This window comes from Bubalus bubalis, chromosome 13 (genome assembly GCF_019923935.1).
Source record: "Bubalus bubalis isolate 160015118507 breed Murrah chromosome 13, NDDB_SH_1, whole genome shotgun sequence".
In the NCBI taxonomy this organism is placed as follows: domain Eukaryota; kingdom Metazoa; phylum Chordata; class Mammalia; order Artiodactyla; family Bovidae; genus Bubalus; species Bubalus bubalis.
In genome coordinates this window covers 3,475,403-3,502,719 of record NC_059169.1, presented here as the reverse complement: position 1 = coordinate 3,502,719, position 27,317 = coordinate 3,475,403, and the positions used below count along the sequence as shown (strand labels likewise).

The 27,317-nt window shown below is 42.0% G+C and overlaps 1 protein-coding gene across 4 annotated transcripts in view; it reads left to right on the top strand.

Annotated features, from left to right (window-relative positions):
• Nucleotides 1-684: 684 nt before the first annotated feature.
• Nucleotides 685-27,317, top strand: part of TNFSF13B (TNF superfamily member 13b) — a 32,757-nt gene continuing 6,124 nt past the window's right edge. The window contains exons 1-6 of one of the 4 annotated variants that reach the window (XR_003102649.2): nucleotides 685-1,172; nucleotides 1,268-1,358; nucleotides 18,598-18,654; nucleotides 19,438-19,788; nucleotides 26,498-26,610; nucleotides 26,697-26,720. Coding sequence is in view for 3 of the 4 variants with exons in the window: in XM_006056227.4 (XP_006056289.1) it covers nucleotides 855-1,172; nucleotides 1,268-1,358; nucleotides 18,598-18,654; nucleotides 26,498-26,610; nucleotides 26,697-26,847 (730 nt within the window). In the remaining variant the exon portion in view is untranslated. Of the gene's footprint in view, nucleotides 1,173-1,267; nucleotides 1,359-18,597; nucleotides 18,655-19,437; nucleotides 19,789-26,497; nucleotides 26,611-26,696; nucleotides 26,848-27,317 lie in introns of those variants that run through there. The other 3 variants (XM_006056228.4, XM_006056227.4, XM_025262589.3) reach the window with 3 other exon arrangements.

Below are 27,317 nucleotides of genomic sequence, written 5' to 3'. Positions count from 1 at the left end.
TGACTGATTCCCAGCCTCCCAGGACCCCCGAGTCCCTGGAGGAAGACCTCAGATTTCTCTTGGAAACTGCACCCACCCACGTAGAAAGACTACCCACCCCCACCACCCCCCACCTCCCACCCACCCTCCGGGTAGCTGATCTAAACAGTTCTCCAGAATGTAAGAACATTCTTTTTATAATAGCGCCAAGACCATAACGGAGCAGAGTGCCTCCCAGTGGACCTCTGTGCCTCCTTTGAGGACACTTCATTTTATTTCCTACTTAAAGACTGTTCGTAAATCACTCTCCATCGGAGCCCAGTTCACCACTGAAGCACTTAGCTTATCTGACCTTCACATGAATTATCTTTATCACACTTAGCAGGAATTTATTCCTGTTCTTTCCCCCTTCCCTACAAAGCCACGTGGCCCCAAGTGGACCCAGTCCTCTCCTAATGCCTGAGGGGCAGCTCCTTAAACACCTTCCTATCTTAAAAGCTCCCCAGAGTGTGCTGGTCCGAACTGCCAGTTCCCTCCCCATCAGTAGATGTTCGGCCCCCCACACCCCCGGGTCCGTGCATGAGTGTTCTGAGATGCCATTAAAATTCTTACAAAAACTGAAAGTGAAATGAGGAAGACCGATTGAGCAATCGGATAGAAGGGTGAATGCCAGGAAGACCTAGCCTACAGTTGGGGCAAGAGATGCAGCCGCGGCAGAGAGGAGAAAATTCAGGAGAACTCGCCTCGGGGCGAGCGCAGCCGGGCTGGGCCGTGTAGTCAATGTGGGACATCAACAAACCCAGATAACAGGAAATGATCCATTCTCTGTGGTCACTCAGGCTAGGGGCCCCAACCTGCAAAGTTCAAGGAGGGAAATGGATGACTCCACCGGGGAGCAGTCCCGCCTTTCTTGCCCTCAGACCAGAGAAGAAATGAAACTGAAGGAGGGAGGCTCCGTCCTGCCCCAGGAGGAAAGCCCCTCCGGCCGGTGCTCCAAAGATGGAAAGCTGCTGGCCGTGACCCTGCTGCTCGCCGCCTCGTCCAGCTGCCTCACGGTGCTGGCTTTCTGCTGGGTGGCGTCCCTGCAAGCGGAGCTGGGCAGCCTGCGGGCGGAGCTGCGGGGGCGGCCGGGCGCCCCCCAGGCCGGAGCCGCGGCCCCGCGGGAGGCTCCCGGCGTCACCCCCGCCCTGAAAGTGAGTGTGCGGCAGTAGCCGCCGCCCCCCACCGCCGCCCCCCACCCCCCAGACCCCGCCGCCCCGGCAGTAACGTGGTGGGGCTTTTCTCTTAGCAGCGGATCTTTGCACCCCCAGCTCCGGGAGAAAGCAATTCCAGCCAGAGCGGCAGGAGTAAGCGTGCCCTGCAGGAGGCAGAAGAAACAGGTACGTTTGCGCGGGAACAGAAGCGCCCGGGGGTCCAGGCTCCAAGGCCCAGGTGAGGAGGAGAGGATCCTGCTTGGGAGAGGGGCGCTGAACAGAAGCCGGAGGCTGGAAAAGGCATCCCAAGCCCGTGTGCCCCCCAGGGCGGAGCCAAGCCCTGGCCAGTGTCCTGGGCTGACCGCGTGTTCTGTCCTCCTGGGAGCACGTTTCGGGGGCATCCGTCTGTGCGGCGGCGCTTGGAGCACAGAAGAGGGGAGAGGGTCTCACCTCTTCCCTCAAAGAGAGAGCTCGCGCCCATGTCAGGAGCACCGTCTGGCAGTCCTCGGGCGCGGGGGAGGGGCGGGGAGCTCCAGGAGCTAGTCTGGAATGAGGTTTGGTCCATACGAGGGGCAGACCGCATCTCCGAGGGGCGTAGCTGCTGCGAAACCACGTGGAGACCAGGCAGGTGCACGTTGGTGCTCTGTTTGATTTCTTCCCTTTTTAAGAAGAAGCCTATTTTACACACTGGGGCAAAGAGATTTTAAAGCTTTTCCTTATTATAATGCTCTTCCAGGAGCTCCGCAGGTTTATAATCTCCTGTAATAGTTCTTTAGTGATTTCTACCTGCTCCACAGACATCTCAGATTTGGGAGGGGGGGACATCCCAAACTTTCAGCTCCAGTTCCTTCATGTCAAGGATGGAAAAGAGAATTTGCATTGCATTACTAATATTGTAATTTAATAAACCCTTTGTGCTGTTTCCCTTTTATATTGCAGGAGCATTTTTTGAGCCCCTAGAATGTGCCAGGCAGGCTTGTATGGGGGAGAGGTGTTGTCGCGTCTCCTGTTTCCTTTAACCTTAGTGGTGACTATGAGGCAAACTGATCAGGTGTAATTATTTACCTGTATTTGCACTTTGAAGGAGAGTGCTTGAGAGACAGATTAGGTGTTCTGCCTCTCTCTCTCTCTCTGACACACACACACACACACACACAGAGGATGCTCCTTCTATAAACTTATTTTTTCACTAAATGCCTTATTCATAGAAAAAATTCCTCTTTAGTTTTATACGGCAAAACATTTTGTATCTGCTTATCATATCCCCATGCCAGTTGTCAGAAATAACTGGGTTTACACATTTTAAAACTGGAAAACCCTCATATTTTTACTATACTCTAATATCCTTATTTTCATATTTTGCATTTTGTCATCCATATTTTCTGCATAATTGAAAAAATACAGCACATATACTGTGGTATATTTTTGTGTTGACTTATTGCACAATAAGCTTTTTCCTCATTTCTAAGTAATTCTCACATATATTAATTTATTTGTTATCTTATAATTATCATGATCATTTCCAATTTTTTTTGGTAGAATGGAACATGTCAAAATATTTGTGCAAATCTCTTTGTTTCTGAGGAATTTGATGCATATGCTCAATATAAATTCCGTAGATAGAATGTCTGAGCCAAAGAGGGTGAACGTCTTTATCACCCTTGCTATCTGTTGCAATATTGTTTTCCAAATGAATTATAAATGAATGCAACAGAAATGCAGTGTACAAGTTCTTCACATCCTTACACGTTTTACCTTTAAAGATATATTTTGGCTAGCTCAGTAGTTGAAAAATAGTGCCTCAAATTTAATTTGTGGCTTGCTTACAAATAAGAATTATCTTCTTTTTGCATATTTTGATAGCTTCTAATTTTATCCTCTACTAATTTTTATTTATAACTTCCCTTACTCATCTGTCCTATTTTTAAAATAATTTTGAATAAACTCTGTATTAGGCATCTTGTTTATCAAAATTTTGATGTAAATGTTTTCACAATATTTTGCTGCTTTTTAGAACTTGTACAGAGATCTTGCATCTCTATATTTTAATGTGATACCCTTTTAAAAAATTTTCTCTAAGATATCAAAGTTAAAATACACATTTATCCATAATCTCTTAAAGTAGTTTGCTATTTTTTCTGCCATTTTGACTTTTTTCTAGTAATTTAGTGTTGTAGTTTGGTATTAAATCCATTAGTCCTGGAGTTTATTTTGGTGAATCATGTTATACTAGCCTTAACTTCTCCTTTCTTCTCTTACTTTTTCCTTCCAAAGTGTTGCTAAATATTTAAACCAAATTAATTAGATGATTCTTTTTAATTCGTTTGCATTGATACACTTACTATATTGAGTTCCTCATATATAGTTGAATCTATTTTGAGACTGCTTTTTTTCATTGATTTATTATCCTATTTATCTGCATTAAATATTTTAAGGAATTTTGTAATAAAATGAGCTTCAATATCTAGTAGGATGAAAATGCCTCATTCTCCTTCAACCTTGTCTGCTAGTACTCCTACCTATAAATTTATTATTAAAAATAAACCCTAGCCCTCCCATTCCAAGAGGATATAGACTCATTACAGCAGATTTAAGAAGGAAAATACTGAGTAAGAAATGAATAACTCCCTAAGTCCGACTTCCCCAAAATATGTTCTATTAATACATTAATATTTTAAAATTTCATCCCATGTGAATGTTTTTTCATATTTGTGTTTCTAAGGCATCCAAAAATGATATACTCACAAAAATTTTTCTCCAAATAACTTTCAATTTTTAGAAAATTTTGAGAATAGCAGAAAATTCTAACCAATGAATAAGAATCCACCCAGTTTCCATAGCACAGATGTAATCACTATTATCAATATCATGGTTTATCTCAAATTTTTATAAAACTTCAATGTAGCACATATATGGTATATATATGTATTATATTTGTGTATGTATACTGTGTATATACACAGTACATACTGCATATATCTGTATATATTATGTATATATGTACAGTATATACACTGTATACTTAGTTACATATGCAGTACTTAGTCACATATATATCTCTATGTCTCTCGCTACATATACTTATAGCATTCATAGATCCCAGAGGAAAAATTTAAAGATAAGAAACTCAATGACAGTGATTATCAGCAAATCTTGTCAATAAAATTGACTTGAATGTTGTTTCATCCTTTCATGCAGGAAAAATGTCATTTTGTTTAGCACTACTTTAAAATTTGTTTATGTATATACCAAGAAGTTTGTATGAAGCTCCATGATTTTTCTCTGTTTTTCGTTTGGTAAGGTCCTTCTTTTGGAATTGAGAAGATTCTATGCAGTTTGAATCTATGGAACTTTCTTTGGTTTTTGTTTCCATTCTAGTTGTGACTTATTTTAAGTAAAACTCAAAAGCCTTAGGTTATCCCTTTTAGTTTTAAAATGTTAGTTTTCATTTCACTTATTAGTTATCTATATATATTTAGATGCATTTTATTGGAATTTTATAAAGCCTGTAACTGAGGAAAAATGAATTTTCACATTTTGAATTTATCTATTCAAGAATTTTTAATATCTATATTAAATATAGAATTTTAAATTCCACAATAAGGCAGTTTTCCTTATATAGGTTTCACTATTCTTTCATGATTAATTAAAAAATGTTACTGTTACTTTGGAGCCTTGGCATTTTCAAATTGCTTGTTAAACTGTTTAAAAAAAATACAGAGTTTTCAAGTAAATGATGTATAGTATTTGACCTCACACTTATTTTTAAGCCACACCAAGACACTTAGTGGATTTATAACTAACAGAATTATAATATTCTTCTAGATTTTTCCTAGAATATTCTGCTTTCTCAACGTCAGTTTTGTCATCATTTTATAACCATGCTCAAAAGTTTCACAGCTAAATATGGTTAAGTAATATATCAGAATGTTACCCATTCTTATTTTCCTATAAATCCAACCCAGATTTCAGCAGGCATCTCAATTTTATTGGGTATATATTCAATTTGTAAGTAAATTCCAGTATGTTGTGGGCTAGAAAGTCTGACCTCTCCAGAACACAGCAAGCCTAGTTCTTTCAGTATCTGATACTCATCACAGATCACCCAGGAAGGTTCTTTTCATTTGTGTGTAGACTATCTGTACAACTAAATAGTGGAGACTTCTGTGGTCTGGTCCCATTTCTCCTATTGTATAGTCATCATGACCCTTGCACCCTCTAGGTATTCCATGAACAGGTATCAATCAATTTGGGGCTCAATATCAAATAAGATAGAATGAATTAGGAATGATTTGGGATCATTTTGCTTCCCCCATGGCTCAGCCATAAAGAATCTACCTGCAACGTAGAGGACACAGGAGACACAGGTTCAATCCCTGGGCTGGGACAATCCCCTGGAAGACGAAATGGCAACCCACTCCAATATTCTTGCCTGAAAAATCCCATGGACAGAGGAATCTGGCAGGCTACAGTCCAAAGGGTCAAAAAAGGATTGGACACAACTGAGCGACTGAGCACCCAGCACCAAGTGACATCATTTGGGGGGGGGGGGAAGGGATTTTCCCATATTTCTTCATTTGTCAAGTTTTGATCAAAGGCCCTCTTATGAAATTTTTTTAACTTGACCTTTTAAAGAACTGCTTAACCAAAGAATGAGCATGATCAGAAGACTCAAGTCCCAGGGGTGTGGTCCGGAAACCCCTTCGGCTCAGACTCGCTCGCTACCCCAGACAGAGGCAGTATTTGGGTTCATTGAAAAGCCAGAGAAGCTCCCCTATTCAGCAACTTCTTTAACTATAATTTCATGGATTGTTAGTTTAATTTTTTTTTAAATTTTAGTTGATGTATTCTTTACATACTCAGAAAAGAGCACGTATCTTCAAGTCAGTGAAATTCACAAACTGCACGTCAGTGCATGAAGGGCAGCGCCCGCGTCAGCCTGCACACCCAGTCAGCACTCCTTGCAGACACCCTCACCCCACCCAGGGGTAAGGGCACTGCAGTCACGTAATTCTAGGATTGGGTGCTAGGGCTCCAGTTTTGCTTTTCTTAACTATGTTATGTTTCAAATGAACGTCTTAGCAAGTTTCCTAGGTTTCATAAGAATTTCTGATTGTAGTCTAACAAACAGAAATGTGGGGAAATCCAGGAGTAAAATTGCCAAATGGCTTACAATAGCCAAAACTTCACTTTTCAGCCCATAAGTGTGTTTGGAGATAGTCCCAATTACAAAAAAAAAAAAAAAAAACAACCCTAAAGTGACACAGCTTCGAAGATATTATGCATGAATATTTCTTCAGTGATGGAATCACAGTGATCCATGTGTTGAACCTGAACTTAGCTGTGGTTCTCTTCATAAGAACCTAAAGATAATCAGCTTGAGAGTCCATCAAGAAAGTGAATTCTTCCAAATGCATTTCTACTCAACTCTAACAGTTCACTAATAAAATGAGGTGACCTTTTGCTTTCTCCCTTGTTCAGTGGGGAATTTAAAAGTTATCGGAAACCCATGTGTTTCAGATTATGGAAAGACAAAAATTATTTTTATTAATATTTATTATACTTGTCTCAATTTTAATAACAAAAATAGTGGTGAAAGCATGAGCATTTTAACGAAAGTAAAAACAAGAGCAGGAAAAGAATTGCTCAAATTTTATCTTGTAAATATTTCCTGTAAGATTCAGACCATTCTACTTTATATTTCTCCATTTTTAAAATAAACTTTTTGGAATTATTTTAGAATTACAGAGAAGTTACAATAACAGTTCAGTGAGTCCCCTTATGACCCCATCCAGTTTCCTCCGAAGTTAGCATCTTATGTTACCTTGGTGCCTTTCTCACAACACAGACACCAACATGGATTTAACTAAACTCCTGCAAGTGTTAGTTAATCAGTCATGTCTGACTCTTTGCGACCCCATGAATTGTAGCCCACCAGGCTCCTCTGTCCATGGGATTCTCCAGGCAAGAAAACTGGAGTGGGTTGCCATGCCCTCCTCCAGGGGATCTTGCCAAATCAGAGATTGCACCTGGGTCTCCTGCACTGTAAGCAGATTCTTTACTGTCTGAGCCAGCAGAGAAGCCCTGACTTTATTTGAATTTAACCAGCTTTTCCCCTAATGTCTTTTTATGTTCCAGGAGCCATCCAGGACACCACAATGCATTTGATTTTTTTTTAAAAATCAGAGTTTTGAATATAATAAATATGAGTGCATGCATGCCCAGTCATGTCTGACTCTTTGCAACCCAATGAAATGTAGTGTACCAGGCTCCTCTGTCCATAGGGTCTTCCAGGCAAGAACACTGGAGTGGGTTGCCATTTCCTCCTCCAGGGGATCTTCTTGACCCAGGAATCAAGTCTGCATCTCCAACATTGGCACATGAAATCTTTACCACTGAGCCACCTCTACCTCCTTAATGCACATAAATTAATGCCCAATATGATAACTTAAATATTTCCCTGGGGTAAACATTTCTATTGTTAAACATAAGTGTACATGCTAAGTCACTTTAGTCGTGTCCAACTCTTTGTGACCCCCCTGGACTGTAGCCCACCAGGCTCCTCTGTCAGTGGGATTCTCAGGCAAGAATGCTGGTGTGGGTTGCCATTTCCTCCTCCAGGGGGTCCTCCTGACCGAACCCGCATCTCTTGGCCTCCTGCACTGGCCGGTGGTTTCTTTACCATTAGTGCCACCTGGGGAAACAGAAATATATCAACACTTTTTTTTTTTTTTTTTGAGTCTTGAAATCCGTAGTCCATTTCCTTTGCAAGAAAAGACGGGATGTCTGAGGGGTCTGTAGCATCCAGTCTTTGCTTTATCGACATTTCGGTCTCAGCTGTAACTTCCAAGGCTGTAAAATGCATGTTGCAAGTATGCAGTGTGTAACTCAACCATCCATTCTGTCCCCACATGGGGCTGCAGCCTCTTACCCAGCAAGGGCGTGTTCTTTCCTAGAACAGAAACAGATGGTTGCTGTCATGGTGATCTTTGACCAGAGCCTTCCCTGTGTGTTATTTTTCTTGTCCCCTGCTTCAATAAGGAGAGACTTCTTTTCAGTGTTGCAAGAGCTGGCTTCTGTTCAGTTTCCACAAAAGTATTTAAAATGCAAATAGTGACCTGATAACCACATCTCTGAACCCTGTTCTTATCAAGTTTAAAGTTTTGGGAAACTGAAGAGGCAGGAAGCAGATCAACCAGGGTAGCCAGATGGGATATTGTGTCTCTTCCAAGCTTCCCTAACCTCAGAGGTGCCTAACACTGTGCTGTTGTTGGGTATTGATCAGAGAACAAGCAGATGAAAGCTTCCTGCCCATGGGGTATCACACTGCAGTGAGGTGGGAGGCCACAGAAAACAGTCAATAAACATAATTGATGAGTAAATTATAACACTTGAAAATAGCAAATACATCGCAAAAGTGAACATTTTAGGGCGAGGTTAAGAGAACCAGCAGAGTTAAGGGTGAGGAAGGGCAAGGGGATGTGTCTCTATTTCAAATAAGAGAGGCCAGGGTAAGTCTTTGTATCTAATTCCAGAAAGGTCAATTGTTCTTTATACTTTCAACATTAAAAAACTTCAGACATGCGTAGGCTTCCCATGTGAAGCAGTGGTAAAGAATCCAATGCAGGGGACACAGGAGACTCAGGTTCAATTCCTGGGTTGGGAAGATTCTTTGGAGGAGGAAATAGCAACCCACTCCCGTATTCTTGCCTGGGAAATCCCATGGACAGAGGAGCCTGGTGGGCTACAGTCCATGGGGTCACTCAGCACACATGCACACATAGGTATTTTAGAAATAAAGTCATAATGTTGAGGGATGCAGTCTCATTAATGGTTCTGTAAAAATGGATGATATTCATTTTACTGGTTAATTGCACTTTTTATGGGTCAAGTCCTACTTACATGACCTGTGTTGGTCAGCTGCTCTTTTGTTGTGGTGGGATTTCCTTTTTAAAAAGTATCCGCATTTCTGGGGAGTTAGAGAAACAGACTTTTCTCAAAATAGAGGAAACGCTTACTGTGTAAAGCTCTGAGCTAGGCATTCTGGAACATACAGAAAAGGGGAGAGATGAGTTCCATGTGAAAGCTCTGGGTTTGGCCCTGTGGACGCATGATTATCATTTGCCCTCTTAATAAACCCAGGAGGTTGGCATTGCTGTCTGCACTTTGAAAGTGAAAGAAAGTGAAAGTGATGTCTCTCAGTCGTGTCTGACTCTTTGCGACCCCGTGGACTGTAGCCTACCAGGCTTCTCCGTCCATGGGATTCTCCAGGCAAGAATACTGGAGTGGGTTGCCATTTCCTTCTCCAGGGGATCTTCCTGACCCAGGGATCGAACCCGGGTCTCCCGCATTGGAGGCCAACGCTTTAACCTCTGAGCCACCAGGGAAGCAGCCCAGACATAGTCAGTCCCTCTTACCAGGAACCCATTATTGAGTTGGAGATTTTAAGCTAGTGTTGCTTGAGCAACTCAGAATTCACTAAGAGGACAACCGAGGAGTGAGAGGTGAGTGTGTGTGGCGAGGGTAAAGAAACAGGTTCGGGGCGTGTGAAACTTGGGGATCACTGCGGCATCCAGGCGCAATGTCCCCTGGAGACTGGAACATGCAACAGCCAACTAGACGATTTATTGCTACCTTTCTCCAGATGGTCAGCTGAGTTTCTACTTTCGGTTTTACCTTCCTTGACTTCAGACCTGTTGGCACATTGTGTCATGAAGCTAATGTTCTTCACTGTTGAGTTAGGTTGCCCAGTGCCTCCTGAGTATTCCTCTTTAATAAAGAGAAATATCCTAAAATAATACAAAGAAGTCATGACGAAAGAAGAAGCATATCCTGTGGAGATGATGACTCAATGAAAGAACTGGTAACTTTAAGTTGAAATACTTGACCATTTGCAAAATTAAACATGAAGATAGCGGTTTTTTGTTTTTGCTATTTTATTCTTGGGGCTTCCCTGGTGGCTCAGTGGTGAAGAATCCACCTCTCAGTGCAGGCCATGCGATTTCCATCCCTGAGTTGGGAAGATCCCCTGGAGAAGGCAATGGCAACTCGCTCCAATGTTCTTGCCTGGGAAATCCCATGGACAGTAGAGTCTGGAGAGCTACAGACCATGGGGTCACAAAAGAGTCAGACATGACTTGGCAACTAAACAACAGCAATTTTATTCTTAGTGCTTAAGAGGCTATGCAGAGGGCGACCATCTGACATGCCCTGTGTTGCCTTAGTAAGAATAGACTAAGGGTGGTGCATGACAATGTACAGGTAATCCAAGACTTTTTCTGCACATATACATGTAGACCACGTTCAGATATATTTCTTTACTTCTATCAGTTATATCTATTTCTACTGTATTTTATCAGCTTCATTCCAAGCCCTCCTAAAAATCAGCACCACTTTCTTCCCTCCCCAGGGCCATTATAGTGCTGCGGTCTTTCTGAATTCACCAGAATTGAGAGGCTGCTTCTATGATTATTTTTTAATTCTCCTTCAAACACATATACCCATTAGTCAGAAACTTTTCAAATTTTCTTCACAGTTTGTTTTGGTTGCTCCACTTACATAATTGCTTTTTAGACCAAATCACCCTCGTTATTATGTTTATTACCAGTCATCAGCTGAATCTTGACTTTCGTTCTCCCTTTATAGCAACTGATTCTACACAGAGACACATGTATGATCTTTCTCAAGCACAGAATGCGTTAGGCAAGCCCCTCTCAAGATTAAAAATTCCTAAATTTTTTTTTCCTGTTTTATACCAGGTCAGAAACAAACTTCTCAATTTAGCTCTCCAGAAATTCTTTTAAAACTCTTTCAACTCGTATTGTTTCCTAAGCTACAAATAAGTAACTTAACAAAATTTGCTGGTAAGGCAAACTGCTTATGTCTGATAATAAAACTTTATAATCCTGTTCCCACTCTTCAAATTTTGTATTCCCACTCCGATAGAGATGTTTATCCCAAAACCATGACTTCTTCGATTTCTTCATAAATCTATGTCCAGGATTAGGTCAACATGTGCATCTTTAAGGGGTTTCTCCCAATTAAATTTTTACAGCCACTGATTATTTATTCAAAACTAACTCAAGCAAAGGGTTTCCTAGGTGGCAGTAGTGTTTAAGAGCCCTCCCTCCTATCAATGCAGGAGACTAAGGAATAGATGTGGGCGGGGAGATTCCCTGGAGAAGGAAACGGCAACCCACTCCAGTATTCTTGTCTGGAGAATCCCGGATTCCTGGCGGGCTACAGTCCAAAGGGCCACAAAAAGTTGGACACGACTAAAGTGACTTAGTACACAAGCAGGTCAAAAAAAAAAAAAAAAAAATCAAATTCCTACATTTGTCCTGACTTCTGTATACTGAATGTTAGGCATCACTTTCAGAGTCCTCATTTTTAAAACATGTACAGTGTAACGTGTAAGAAGACAGAGGAAAGAAGAAAGATAAAAGAAAATGAAGGGCGGACATTTCATTCAGACTGAAGAGCTTGGAAGAAGTTTTTTGAATGAGATGAGTGAGGAGAACTATGGGAGTAGGACAGATGGACAGAATACGGACAGTCACATTGACAGAATATGTGCAATGGGAAAAGTCCAATGTGGGGCGCTTCTCATGGGAACCACACACAATATGCAATAATTGCATGATTTATGGTAGTTTCTATTAGATTTAGCTTTGTTGGAATAATGTATAAGAAACTGATTCCGGTTTGAAAGGGTTTGATTCCAACACAGAATGCAGTACAACAGCTATTTGTTTATTCTTTAATTGTTAAGTCCTCTCTGACTCTTTGTGACCTCAGGGACTGTAGCCCACCAGACTCCTCTGTCCATGGGATTTCCTGATATTCCCAAGAATATGGCAGTGGGTTGTCATCTCCTATTGCAGTGGATCTTCCTGACTCAGGGATTGAACCTGCATCTCCTGTGTTGACAAGTGGATTCTTTACCACTGAGTCATCAGATATGAGCAATTCCATGAACTGGCAAGGCTCTTTTCCTGATTAAATGAAATCTGAATGTCACACTTTAAAAAGTGGCTTTCAACCTCAATCAGTCCAACCACTATTCCAATTATAAAGTTGGTTGGATTTTATTATATCAAATATTGAGCAATACTAAATGATTTATGTCCTGAAAGTTCTTATTTTAGGAATTCTCTTTTGTAAATTAGTTTTGTCATCAATATAATGTATTGTTTTAGAAATATTTTTCACAGGGTTTAATATTATGAGTGAATTTTCTTATGCTGTAAAACTGTACTTAAGATTAATCATTTGTGTTTCTCAGATCATTATATGTAATATATGTATAGATACACATGTACATATATATATATATTTAGAAATATGTGTCTCCCATTGACAGAAAAAGGTTTTAAAGTATGCTGCTGCCTTGCTTAGTTAAAAAGAAGTTAAAAAGATAAACTATTCTCAAACTCTTATATAATTCCCCTCAACTGTAGCAGAGGGAAGATGTATAAAAGACATCTGAAAACCAAATGCCATCAATTAATACTACAATTGTTATTAATATTATGTTTCTTATTTTAGACTATGCATCCTCAAAACTCTTGTGGTTGGATATCTATGCCATTGGGAGATTTTAAAAAAACAATGCTGCCCTTTTTTTGACCCACTTTTCGTAAGCAATAATCTATAGATCAAAGATCAGCTGTATGTCGAATTGGAAAGAAAGTCCTGAAAGACTTAACTGGAGATAAGTTGTTAATAGATACCATATGTCCTAAAAAGGGATTTCCCTGGTGGCTCAGACAGTAATGAGTCTGCCTAAAAAGAAGAAGACCCAGGTTTGATGCTTGGATTGGGAAGATCCCCTAGAGGAGGGAATGGGAAGAGTTAAAAGGTGAAGAGGTTAAGAGAACTGATGGGGTTGATGAAACCTGAGTGGCATCTAACCAGGACAGGATGCAAGGTCCTGTTCTTATTTCCAAGAACGTGTGTCCTTGCAAAGCCCCGTGACTTTCTCCAGAATAAGGAAAGTTAATGAAGAGCACTGGCTTCAGTGAGTATAATTCAAACCCTGCTATTAAACTGTCATTTAAATGTCCCATTTTCTTTTCTGAAGGTTTTTTGAAATAAAAATTTCTCTTCATTGTGTATTGTCTTCTAAAAGTTATATTTCTGCTACCGTGCATTGGGTTTTTAAACAACGATTTTTTAAATATATGGACCATTTTAAAAGTCTTTACTGAATTTGCTACAATACTGCTTCTGTTTTATGTTTTGGATTTTTTGGTCACAAGGCATATAGGATCTTAGTTCCCCGACCAGATATTGAACCTCTGCACCCTCCTCGCTGGAAGGCAGAGTCTTAACCACTGGACAACCAGGGAAGTCTCTGCTGCTGCTGCTGCTGCTAAGTCGCTTCAGTAGTGTCCGACTCTGTGCAACCCCATAGACGGCAACCCACAAGGCTCCCCCATCCCTGGGATTCTCCAGGAAAGAACACTGGAGTGGGTTGCCATTTCCTTCTCCAATGCATGAAAGTGGAAAGTGAAAGTGAAGTCGCTCAGTCGTGTCCGACTCTTAGAGACCCCATGGACTGCAGCCTACCAGGCTCCTCCGTCCACGGTATTTTCCAGGCAAGAGCACTGGAGTGGGGTGCCATTGCCTTCTCCAGAGAAGTCCCCTAGACCTTTGTTTTTCAATGTGTAGGCTGTGGCCAAGTTTTAGTCGGGCTCTGGAGATTAAAGTTCAGGTATTTCATATTAGTTTGGTAGTTTCCAGATATCATTCATTAGGTAAACCCCTTTCGGTCTGAGGAGGAGGTGAATCTACTATAGGCGTTTCATGGAAAAGGTCAAGGAGAGGGCTAGTTGAGATGGTGTTTCCTTTTTGTTAAGGTGTTTGTTTATTTGTGGCCCTGCTGGGTCTTCATTGCTGAATGGGCTTTTCTCTAGTTGCGGCGTGTGGGGGCTGCTCTCCACTGCGCTGCGTCTTCATTGCTGGGTCTTCATTGCTGAATGGGCTTTTCTCCAGTTGCGGTGAGTGGGGGCCACTCTCCACTGCTCTGCGTCTTCATTGCTGAGTGGGCTTTTCTCTAGTTGTGGCGAGTGGGGGCCGCTCTCCACGGCGCTGCGTGGGCTTCTCGTTGCAGTGGCGTCTCTTGTTATGGAGCGTGCGCTCCAGGGTGCTTGGGATTCAGTGGTTGTGGCACGTGGGCTCAGTAGCTGCAATTCCCGGGCTCTGGAGCACAGGCTCAGTAGCCGTGGTGCCTGGCTTAGTTGCTCCAGGGCATGTAGGATTTTCCCAGATCAGGGATCAAACCCATGACTCCTGCATCAGCAGGTGGATTCTCTACCACCCAGCCACCAGTGAAGCTCTGAAATAGTATTCCTAGTATTTCCTAGGTCTCTTTATCTGTTCCCTTGGCCTTCTTTCTCTCACAGTATCCTTCCATCGTGCTCCCAGTGTATTTGGTTCAATACCATTAAGAACAATAATGCTCGAGCTACTCCTAGTAATAGCCAAGACTGACTTTGCAATGATTTTGTCCTAGGTACGCTGCTAAATGTTTCAGGCACATCATCTCACTCAGTCTTAACAGTATGCATGTCCATGGCAAAGGAAAGATGGACAATTTGGAAATTTGACTTGGACTTGTGTCAACATCCTCTTCTTTTTCTGTGTGGAGGAAAAATTAGAGTTTCGCATGCTCCAGTTGGCGCCTGCATCCCTCGCAGAACTTACCGTGGCCCTTTGTGTGTAGTGATTCCTTAAGAGGTGTTTGTGAGAAAAGTAGGTGGAATATGGCAGCTCTAGACACTGTGCCTTTCAGGCTTGAGAGCGTGGATGCTCTGCTGCTCCTTTCTTTCAGGCTGTCCTCACTCACAGCTACTCTGCCCGCTCTGATGCATTTCCGTATTTGCTGTTGCAGAGGGTCTGCTGTAGGAACTGCAGTAATGAGCCACGTTTCCCTGCTGCACAGACACTCCTGCTACTGTTTTCCAGCTTTAAAGAAAATGGCACAAATGATCCTATTTACAAAACAGAAATTGAGTCACAGACGTGGAAAACAGACTTATGGTTTTCAAGGGGGGGATGTGGTGGGATAAACTAGGAGTTTGGGGTTGACATGTACACACTATTGTATATAAATAAGGGACTTCCTGGTGGCTCAGGAGCCCCTGGAGAAGAAAATGGCAACCCACTCTAGTACTCTGGCCTGGAAAATTCCATGGACGGAGGAGCCTGGTGGGCTACAGTCCATGGGGTCGCAAAGGGTCGGACATGACTGACTGACTTCACTTTCACTTTTCTTTTTCTGGTGGCTCAGAGGGTAAGCAATCTCCTGCACTGCAGGAGATCTGCGTTCAGTCTCTGGGTCAGAAAGATCCCCTGGGAGAAGGGCATGGCTACAACTCCAGTATTCTTTTCTGGAGAATTTCAGGGATAGAGGAGCCTTGCGAGCTACAGTCCATGGGGTCACAAGAGTTGGACACAACTGAGCACTAACACTCCCATATGTAAATAGATAACTAGTAAGGACCACTGTGTAGCACAGGGAACACTATTCGGTACTTTGTAATGGCCTATGTGGGAAAAGAATCTAAAAAAGAATGACACGTGAAAGTGGTAGTTGCTCAGGCTTGTCTGACTCTGCGCGACTCCATGGACTGCAGCCCACCAGGCTTCTCCGTCCATGGGATTTTCCAGGCAGGAATCCTGGAGTGGGTTGCCATGCCGTCCTCCACAGGATCTTCCCGACCCAGGGATTGAACCCGGGTCTCCAGCATTGCAGGTGGATTTGATAGTTTACGGTGAACAATGTTGGATTCGTGATCTATAAAGAAGAAGATTTGGCTTTGGGACCAGGGACCAGGCTTGATCACTCAAGAGCTTTTGTGTAGCAGAGTTTTACTAAAGTATAAAAAAGGAGAGAGAAAGCTTCTGACACAGACATCAGAAGGGGGATGGAGAGCGGCCCCTTCACTAGTGTTAGCAAGGGAGCTGTATACTTTTTTAATTAGTTATTACAATAAATCAAAAGAATGTCTCAAGATTGTAAAAATTTTACCAGACCCACTCTCACAATTTACATTTTAGGATAACAGGATTAGAACTTAACAATAGAAAGATCCTACCAGGCCCTCTCTCATAATATACATTCTAAAATATCAGAATTAGTCAGAAGGTTTTCAGGAAGCAGAAACTGTCCTCAACCAGGATACAATGTTGTTATATAATCCCTAGTACAGAGTTTAAACTGAGTTGTGTAATCATCAGTTCTGGGCTTAAAGAAAAAAAAAATGTTTTATGTGACTAAGACTAAGAAATGTAAAGAAAAAAAAAAATACAGTCTGTCATTTCCTCCTCCTTGAGAATTCCAGACCCCTATCTCCTCCTCAGGGACCCTTGACTTCTTATTAACCTGCCCAGGAAATGATCAGATTCTTTACCATCTGAGCCACCAGGGAAGCATATGTAGAACTGACTCGCTTTGCTGTACAGCTGAAACCTAACAGAACATTGTAAATCAACTATAAAAAATCAACAATAAAAAGAAATTTAAAAAAAAAGAGCCACAAGCTAGCCAAAGCGTTCTGCTCCTATCCAAACCATCAGAGTGATATAAAAATGTGTCAGAAACATCTCGTGGTTAAAAAGGATTGCGGTTTTTAACATTACAGTTCTGCTTTTAAGTACTAAAGAAAATTTCCTAGCAGAGTTTCTTATGTGATCACTGCCTTTAACAGCATTCTTTTTAGGCCTGTATTTGCATAGCTTCAGAATATCACATAATTATTACATCTGTTATTCCATGGTTTCCACTAATGATCTGCAGTGGGAACTCTCCACTATGTTAATAAGCTCTTAAAATGTATACATTGTGAAGCATGTTTTTAAAGCCTTACTTCAACTCTAAGATGTGTGGTATAAAATAATCTAAACTAATATTTTCTTAATTTAAAATAGGCACACTTAGCTTCATAGTCCATGTTTTTCATAGATACTGCTGTGCTTTCTTTTCCTACAGACAGAGTACCTATTTCGCTTTTAACCTGAAGGCACTGTCTTCATTTAGTAGAATAGCTATATATTATTTTGGGCTTTCCTGATAGCTCAGTTGGTAAAGCATCACCTGCAATGCAGGAGACCCCGGTTTGATTCCTGTGTCAGGAAGATCCGCTGGAGAAGGGATAGGCTCCCCACTCCAGTATTCTTGAGCTTCCCTGGCAGCTCAGCTGGTTAAAGAATCCACCTGCAATGTGGGAGACCTGGGTTCGATCCCTGGGTTGGGAAGATCCCCTGGAGAAGGGAAAGGCTACCCACTCCAGTATTCTGGCCTGGAGAATTCCATGGACTGTATAGTCCATGGAGTCGCAAAGAGTCAAATACGACTGAGTGACTTTCATACTGCGTATTCTTTGGTGCACTCTGTGGAATATTCTGTATGCAATGTGCAATGTGAATAGATGTGAGTGGATGTGTCCCAGATGCTTTACTGGTAATGCAGCTGCCTAGGGAAATGTTCTATTTTATCTTAAAAAGATGTCGTAGCTCTCCTCTTTCTAGTCCCAAACATTTTACCAAAAGCCTGACTTTGGCTCCAGAGTGAAACAGGCATGATTAAATTCAGGCCCCGTCACTGTCTATCCCTGGGGACTGGACAAGTTGTTTACGCTTTCCAAGATGTAATTTCCAGTAGGTAATTCTTAGGATTTTTGTGAAGTCGCCTGGATTTATACTAGCTCAATAAATGTTAGCAATTATTATTATTTTCAGTAATGTTAATAGTGGTATTTTCAGTACTAGTGAGTTATGATTTAATGTTAGATTTTTTTAAAAAAACAAAAAATCATTTTAGAGGAATCTGATCATTTGGCTCCTATATTTGAGGGAACTGGAGAACAAATGACAGTAGCTAAACTTTCTTTCTATACAGGCGTATGTTTTAGAAGAAGTTTAGCTAAACTGTTTAGATGGTATTCCCTGGTGGCTCAGAGGGTAAAGCATCTGCCTGCAATGCGGGAGACCCAGGTTTGATCCCTGGGTTGGGAAGATTCCCTGGAGAAGGAAATGGCAACCCACTCCAGTACTTTTGCCTAGAAAATTCCATGGATGGAGGAGCCTGGTGGGCTACAGTCCATGGGGTCAAAAAGAGTCAGACAGGACTTCACTTGTTGGCAAAATAATTTTAAAACTACTATATTTCAATAGCATAGAGTTTTTCTAAAACTTGAATTTTAAGTATATACATATTGCATTTAAAGTAGAAGTTATATTGAGCTCTGTGGGCATATTTCCTAAAGGGATTTTAAGAACAGCACGTAGGCAGTGAGAAAGTATTGATATGATTGATCAGGGGCCATTGGAAGAGTGGGTTTGTAGCTTTGTATTCTTGGTCATCTTCGTTCCCTTACTATTTCTATTCATGTAACTAAAATGATATATTTTTGCTTTTCAGTCACTCAAGACTGCTTGCAGCTGATTGCAGACAGTGACACACCTACTATACGAAAAGGTAATCAAGCATCACAACGACTTTTCCACTTAGAATTCAGTTCAGTCCAATTACCTGTACATTTCATGCCCCAAAACTGTATTTGAACCCCACCTCAAATCAATGATCTGCCTCAAAACTTCTTATAATTAGATTTAAGATAATAGATTCATTTAAAATAATTGGGGAATAAATATGTAGGCTCCTATAATAACCTAACAAAGAGAATTACCTTTAGGACATAATACTAAGAAATTTTAAATAATTAGCATGTGATAAAGCAAAATTAATACTAAATCAAAGTCAGCTTTTTATTTAGAAATGATTTTGGCTTCTATAATGCCTCAAGATCATCTTCAGAAATATTCATTCCCCTGTTACGTTAGGTCATAGAATATTTTAACAGGATCAAGATAAAACTGAACATAAAGACATTTATATTAATTATTTATCAATAAGTATAAAATATGTACAAATAAATAACATTTTTGTGATAAACCTTCAGTGTGAAATTATTACTTTATATTTTACATGTGCTGGTTAAAAATACACAGTTTCCAGTTACAGTGTGGGCACTGGGGCTTAGCAGCGAATAATGTGTATGTAAGTCCTCATTTTCACAGGATTTACCTTCTATGAGGGGAGAACAGAAAACAAGCAAATGAACAAGTAAAATCTATCTTGCATCTGTATTTTTCACTGTGACTTTATCTTAAATGCAAGCCCAATACTAAAATACTTGAAGTTCTGTTATTGCTTATTGTTTGACATTTTCCAAAGTCAAATGTTTGCAACTTTTATTAGGTAGCAAATTGTCTCTTAAGAATTCAGATAGAGCCAGAAGAAGATTCGAAAGACCAGTGAAAAATTATAACTTGGAAAAGTCTTGTTTTACACATTTGGCCAAAACCAAACATGCTGTTCGTCACCGTGAAGGATGCGGCTGCTCCTCCCCTGTGAGCTCGCGCTTCACGGAACCGTGGTCTTCCTGGCGCGGCGGCCGCTCCACACTGACCTCCCTGGAGGGTCCCGGGGCTTATGTGGACCCTTTGCCATGTGATGAGTTGTGACTCCAGTCAATCTCGACCGTGTAAATAAATGTTGGTGTGTGTGGACGTTTCCGCAGTACTACTTGACTGCATCCTAGAAATCTTGGTATGTTGTGTTTCTTCTTTGTTATTTGTCTCAAGATATTGCCTTGTTGGGGCTTCCCAGGTGCTGATCATAGTAAGGAACCTGCCTGCCAGTGCAGGAGACGCAGGAAATGCGGGCTGGACCCCTGGGTGGGGAAGATCCCCTGAAGGAGGGCATGGCAACCCACTCCAGTATTCTAGCATGGAGAATCCCATGGACAGAGGAGCCTGGTGGGTTACAATCCATAGGGTTGCAAAGAGTTGGACATGACTGAAGCAAAGCCACTTAGCATACACGTTGCCTGGGTATACAAAGAATTATTTACCTTAAAAATGCAATACTGATTTTGTTTTATATTCACATCAAGTATTATGGTAGGTAGAAACATATTTCCTCAAATATGTCCACACCATAATCCCTGAAACCTGTAAGTTTATTACTTTATCTGGCAAAAGGGACTTTGAAAATATGAGTAAAATACAGAATTTGGGTATATTATCCTGGATGACTTGGGTGTTTCCAGGTGGCACTAGCGGTAAAGAACCTGCCTGCCAATGCAGGAGACCCAGGTTCGATCCCTGGGTCAGGAAGACACCCTGGAGAACGGAATGGCTACCCACTCCAATATTCTTGCCTGGAAAATCTCACGACAGAGAAGCCTGGTGGGCTACAGTCCCTGGGGTCACAAAGCGTCAGACACTGAGCACAGCACACAGACATCCCCATCTAATCTCCCAGACCTCCACCAGCCCCATCAGACCTCCACCAGCCCCATGCTCTAGGCTCTATCCTGGGAAAGTTGATTGCTCTATCCTGGCGTGGCCCCAGGATAATCACAGAGGCCCTTCTCCAGGGGGCTAGGGGTTCAGGGTCAGAGGAGGGGAGGTGGCAGTGAGAGCAGAATTCAGAGTAAGGAGACGGCTGCCTGTGAGGACGGGGGGGCCGCAAGCCCAGGAGAGCAGGCCAACTCCAGAAGCTGGGGGAGCCAAGGGCTGGACATTCCAGCATTCAGAAGGAACACAGACCTGCCAGCAGTTTGACTTTGCCTAGTGAGACTTCTGATGTTTGAAATGGGAGATGATAAATGTGTGTTGTTTTAAGCCACTGTGTGTGGTAATTTTTTACAGCTGTAATAATAAATTAATGACACTCCTCTGAATCAACTTTCCCTGACACATAATGGGCCTTTGAAGACTGTAATCATGCCAAGTGGTTGCTCTGCTTGAATTTTTCTTGCTTTAGTTATGTCTCTCGGGGTTCTAATTATGTATACACTGGTAATTATTTTTTGGCTGTGCCGGGTCTTAACTGTGGCATGTGGGGCCTTCTGTCTTCATTGCAGCCTGTGGGCTCTTAGCTGTGGCATGTGGGATCCAGTTCCCTGACCAGGGATTGAACCTGGGCTCTCTGCATCGGGAGCATGGTCTTAGCCACTGGACCAGTGGAGAAGTTCCTGTGCTGTTAATTCTTGACCTGTTTTTTTTTTTTTTTTCTTTTCCTATAGTTCTACAACTTTTCTCAAATTCTTAGTGCTTTCTTTATTTCCCTCTCATTTTGCTTTGTGCAGAGTCTATGTTTCGCTTCTGAAGCTTTTACATTCATCTATGTGAGCTTTTTTCCCTCCTAATTTCCCGAATCCTCTTAGCTGACAGCTGACACTGTATTGCCTGTAGATTCCTGCGTGTATATGAGAGATTCATCACCTTCTGTGAGTTGATTTTTTGCTGACTCTTTGTGAACTTTGCTGCCTCCCGGCCCTTGACCATTTCCTTGGCTTCTTCTCTTGACTTTTACGCTCAGCTTCGGTGTGACCTCAGTCGCTTCCAGCCTACCTTGGAGTTATTTTGGAGGGTATAGACATCACTCTGTATCAGACAACAGACATCAGTCTGTTTCTTGCACAGGGCTTACGGGAGGTGAAAAAGGAGAGAGGTGATTCCCACGGTTGGGTTGATAACGGAAGTCTCTTTCGGTTTTTCAACATAATGATTTCATAGAGGCAGTGATGAGGTTTAATCTCACAGTAGAATTTGACAGTTGATAAGTCTCGTTTTACTGAAAAGATTTTATTGTTGATTTTTGGTTTCGGCTGCGCTGGGTCTTCACTGCCGCGTGCGGGCTTTCTCTAGTTGTGGCGAGAGGGGTCTGCTCTCCCAGGGCAGCGTGCAGCGTTTTCCCTGCAGCGGCTTCTCTTGTTTCAGGGCGCAGGGTCCAGAGTGCGGGCTCAGTCATCGTGGCACACGGGCCTGGCTGCCCCGCAGCATGTGGGATCCTCCTGGACCAGGGATCGAATCCATGTCCCCCGCACTGACAGGTGGATTCCTAACCAATGGACCATCAGGGAAATCCTCCCTTCTTTTCAAAACATGTGCTTTTCTTGGTTTGTTTCTCCAACCATGTTCCTTGCTTTTTTTACCCACTGCTTTTTTAAACTTTTAAAAAAATTCTGTCAATGTGGACGTTTTTCAGACCTTTGGCACAGTCCCCTTATCTTCATTCTTCTTTCTTTGCAGTCTTAAATCCTCCTGAGTTGTCACTTAACAGCCATGTGTGATGGCCTCAGTGTAGATCTTTAGTCCAGTAGACTTCCCTGAGATCCAGATTATGCCTCTGTCTGTTGAGTGCCTCTTCCTGAGTATCTTGGTGACATCTCAGCGTGAACTCTAGACCTTTCCCCCACATCTGGTCTTATTCCTGTATTCCATATTCCAGTGTGCTGGTTCTTTAGTTGTTCAACCCAGAATTCTGGGAGTCACTCTTGACTGCTTCCTTGAAGTCACTGCATTAATCTCATAACTTGATTGACGATTCCTCATATATGTAATTTGAACTGATGTGTTTCTTTTCATTTCCATTTTACCCTCCTAGTACAAACCCCGTCTTCTCTCCCCTTGGCTGGTTCCCTTGACTCCAGTTTTGCGCTCTGCTCACCTGGGAGCTCCACAGAGGTGTTTCTAAAACCCAGACGTCGCCATTCTTCTCCACTGCGCACAGCCCTGCCGGGCCTCCCATCGCCTCTCTGGCGGCCCAGCCTGCGTGGCTCTGCCGGTCTGGTTTGTTTCTGCGGATTTTCCTAGTCCTGCCTCAGCCGCAAAGCCATATGCCTGTGGATTTCACTGCCAGACATGTGGGTTCAAGTAAAATGTAAATCCCTATTCCTTGACTTGGCTCACTTCATCTGTCTTCAAAAATATTATCAGTATCTCTTCTCCTTTAACACTATTTCCAGGAATTTTAAGATAATAAAATAGAAAATCAAGAGAAGTAGCCAGGGCTGATGGCTGTGAGTGACAGAGGCTCTGGAGCATTTATGGTCAATTATTTAAGGAAGTAACACTGGAAGAATAAGTAGTTGGGAGGGCGTTTCCTATTCATAAAATAGAATACAAAACAAATATTAGCAAAATAGATCTGATTTTCCTATAAAATGTATTGTTCTAAAATTTATCTACAAGTCTTTCACATAGAACAGGAAAGATCTACTCTTTTAAAAGCAGGCATTTTCAGAAATACATGTGAATTATTTTTATATTTGAATACTGTCATTTTAATTTAATTTCACATGTTAATGTACATAGTAATTTGTTAAGTTTTCGAAGACATTTAAATACATCAAATATTTAAAGCTGCGTGGAGCTGGGAAGTTCACACTTTATATACCAAAATATATTAGTATTTTAGCTGTTGAAAACAAAATTAAGCATTAATGCTCCTAGTATTTACCTTCATTGACTGAAATAAAACCCTACCATATAAGAACTGTGAGTTGAGTTTATTCAGTGTCTTACTGAGAACTATAGTCTAGCCCAGGAAACAGCCTCTCAGAGAGCTCTGAGAGACTATTTCAAAGTAAGGCAGAAGCCTGGATTTATGTAATTTTTTTTTTTCTGGAATAACAAAAGATTACTGCTAATCACAAAGAAAAAGAACAGATATCTCACTTCAATGATTTTAGTGCTTTTCTATGTACGAGGAGGAGGTGCAAGAATCTGGGGTCATTGAAATCTTTCCTTTCCACATTCTTAAATATCTACTGTAAGAAGTGATTCTTACTAGCTTAGAGAAGCTTTCTATAGAATAGGCATTTAGTGCATGTTTTCTTCTTAGCATTTACCTATCTGTGGTCTAACTAGCATGCAAAAAACACTAAGTAATTTTTAATATGTAGAAACACATCATGTATGCTTAAGTTTATAATCCCTTTACCTTTTAGTTGATTTTTTAGTGTATTTTCTTAAATTTAAAATTCACCTAGCTGCACAAATTGCTGGAGTGCGTACTGTGTGCTCTGCTGCATTCTTGGCCCCTGGGTTTCCGGCTGTCACTATGGGATGGTCATTGCCTCAGCCTCAGTGTCAGCAACACGGATCTATGTGCGCTTTTTATAGAGTTGTGTCTGACTCTTTATAGCCCATGGACTGTAGCCCACCAGGCTCCTCTGTCCATGGAACTTTACAAGCAAGAATACTGGAGTGGGTTGCCATTCCCTACCCCAAGGGATCTTCCCAACCCAGGGATCAAACCTGCATCGCTTGTGTCTCCTGCATTGGCAGATGGATTCTTTACCACTCTTGCTGCCTGGATGGAGTGTAATCCACACGTGTGTGTGTGTGTGTGTGTGTGTGTGTGTGCACGCATGCTCTCATGTATGTGGGCAGGGTTGGGGGAGAAATGTACACAGTAATAAAAACAAGTAGATGATTCTCTCTAACAAGAGTATTTCCAGCAAAATAAGATGAAGTGCCAAAAATAAAAGAGAAAATAAGAACATAAGCCTAATAAGGACTTGTTTTTCTTTTTCTTCTGACAATGTAATGGTGAGATTTGGTAAGAACTGCCTAACTTAATAGGCATAAGTATGGTGTAGAGAAATAGGGGATCAATGTAAAGTACTGTAAAACACTTTTGTAGTCAGTAAATATGTCTAGTCAGAATATAAGCATGCAGACTTAGAAATACGTGTTTCACGTCAAGAGTTCATATTACCTCTCTGATGGAGAGTGTTTCATTTCCCAGAGATTCAGTAACCAGGTAGTAAGATGCTTTTAAATCATGGAACGCTAGTGACTAATTGCATAGCACAATGATTAGTATTTATTTAAATACATATTTGCTGCATTTGTTTTGGGTCGGGCATCATTTAAGGCCCTGAGTAAACAGCAGGGAACCAAACGTGAACAGTGCCCAGGCTCAGAGAAGTTGGACTCTAAGATGTGTATGGTTCTGAAGGCGGGCAAGAAGCCTCTGTGCTCAGAGTGTCAAATAAAACGTGAAAATAGTTGCCTTCAGTCATCAGCTTGTATTTATGACTTTTAATAATAACAACCCTGATATTAATTCTTCCTCGCATTTTCAGAACTCTACCTTAAAGAATGCTGTGGGCATGTGATCTCTAAACAGAATTTAAAGCTACGGCATTACAATCTTTTCCCCGAAATGATGTTGTATGAAAACAGGCGATGATGAGGTTACCTCTGTTCTGTGTAACCAGGGAGATGTTTATTGGTGGACTGTCGTTACCCAGGGTGGCACCGGAGGGTTTGAACCAAAGGAAGGGGTTTCTCAGAGACCATCTTTGGGAACAGAAAGTTCCCAAAGGGGGATCGGGCTGCCCCCTGTGTGGGAACTGAGGAGAGGAGGGGTGAGCTGTAGGACCCCTCCCTGCTGCCTCCTCTCTCCTTTTTCCCCACCCCCCTCCAAGAAGGGTAGAGGAAAATTTTTCTCCTCCCCAACAGACTCAAATAGAAACTGAAAATCTCTATCCGTGTGTTATTCAGAGACCTTTCTTTGGCCTCAAACTCTCCCATCCAGACTAGACATTATTATGAAAGTTGCTGAAATACAGAAGGAATCAAAACCCCAGACATGACATATGAAGCGCTTGCTTTCGAGTTCCTGTATCTGATAGCTGGCCTGGGGGAGTATGTAAATGATGCTGAGAAACTGCCAGAGGATGGTCATTTTTTAAAAGATGAAATTCTCCTCTAAGTTTCAGACTTAGGTTAGTAACTAAGCATGTTGTCAAAAGGTATGTGAGTCAGGTCTGGCTGCTCATCGCTCAAAAGCCAAAAACCAGGCCAGTTGGTGGAAAGGAAAGTTTGCCTTATTTCAGATGCTGGCAACATGTGGCGGAGAGTGGTGGACATCTGTCCAAAGGCTGACTTCCCCCAACCCCCTGCTGACAGGCAGCGGGTGAGAGCTGTTATAGACAGAGTCAGGGGTGGGGGGGCCATCTCTGAAGTCATCCTCAGAGTGGTCATCAGCGGTCTGGCCGGCGTCATCTCGGTCATTTCAGGGACAGTCTTCAGTCCCGGGTGCACTTGTTCCATTTCTTTGTGGTCAGTTCTCGGAACTGGGGCAGCTCGTGCCCTGGGTACGGTCTGGTCATCATTAGCTAACTCCTCCACCTGGGGTTTCAGTATCTGTAAGACGGCTCACACGATGTGGCTCAGAGTATGATCTGTAGCCCTTGAGAAAGAGCTGAAGGTCCCTGACGGTGCCTACTGACTATTACTATTTAGTCTCCTTAGACTGTTCTCCTTTGTTGCGGCATTTCTCACTTCTCTGATTAAACTTATTCTTTGACGAAAGTTTTCCACGGAAAAAAGGCAGGCAGGGGACACAGTCGGGGGGCAAGGGTCATGGAGTCCTGCTCTGTTTCAAATGGAGGTGAAAAACTGCGTTTCTCAGGGGTTTTCTTTTCCCTTAAAAACCGTTCTCTTCATTGTAGGAGCATACACCTTTGTTCCTTGGCTTCTCAGCTTTAAAAGAGGAAGAGCCCTAGAAGAAAAAGAGAATAAAATTTTGGTCAAAGAGACAGGCTACTTCTTTATCTACGGTCAGGTAGGTTCGACCCTGAACCCACCGCCGCTGTCCAACGCCCCCATTTCGTGCTGACTTCTGACTAAGTTCTTTGGTTTGTTCCTCAGGTTTTATACACCGATAACACCTTTGCCATGGGACACCTAATACAGAGGAAAAAAGTCCATGTCTTTGGGGACGAACTGAGTCTGGTGACTTTGTTTCGATGTATTCAAAACATGCCTGAAACACTACCCAATAATTCCTGTTACTCAGCTGGTAAATAATAGTTCTATATACATAGACAGAAAGACATTCCTCCATATACTGTGTGGTGTTTATGGTCTCGAATGATGAGTTAGTCTGTTTTGATAGAGACAGATGCAATCATTACTTTAGATTTTAATTAATTATTAGCTAACTAGCTATTAATAAGTTTATCATTTTTATATACATTTAGAAAGGGCAGTAGCTTCACACTGATCCACTCTAGAACAAGCTTGTTTTCTTGGAGCTGTGATAAGAGTGCTTGCATCATAAGAGAATGATGACCTGTGCCAGGCACATCCATCCGCGCTCCCTGCTGTAATCCTCCTTAAGAAAGGGAGGTGGACACTGAGACACAGAGATGTAGCACACGTTGTCTGGGGCTGCACAGCTGAGCAGCTCCAGAACTTGGTTTAAATCAGCCAGTCTGCCTGAGTGGGAGTCACGGAATCTCACCTCTTCTTTACCTCCCTCCTGTGGAA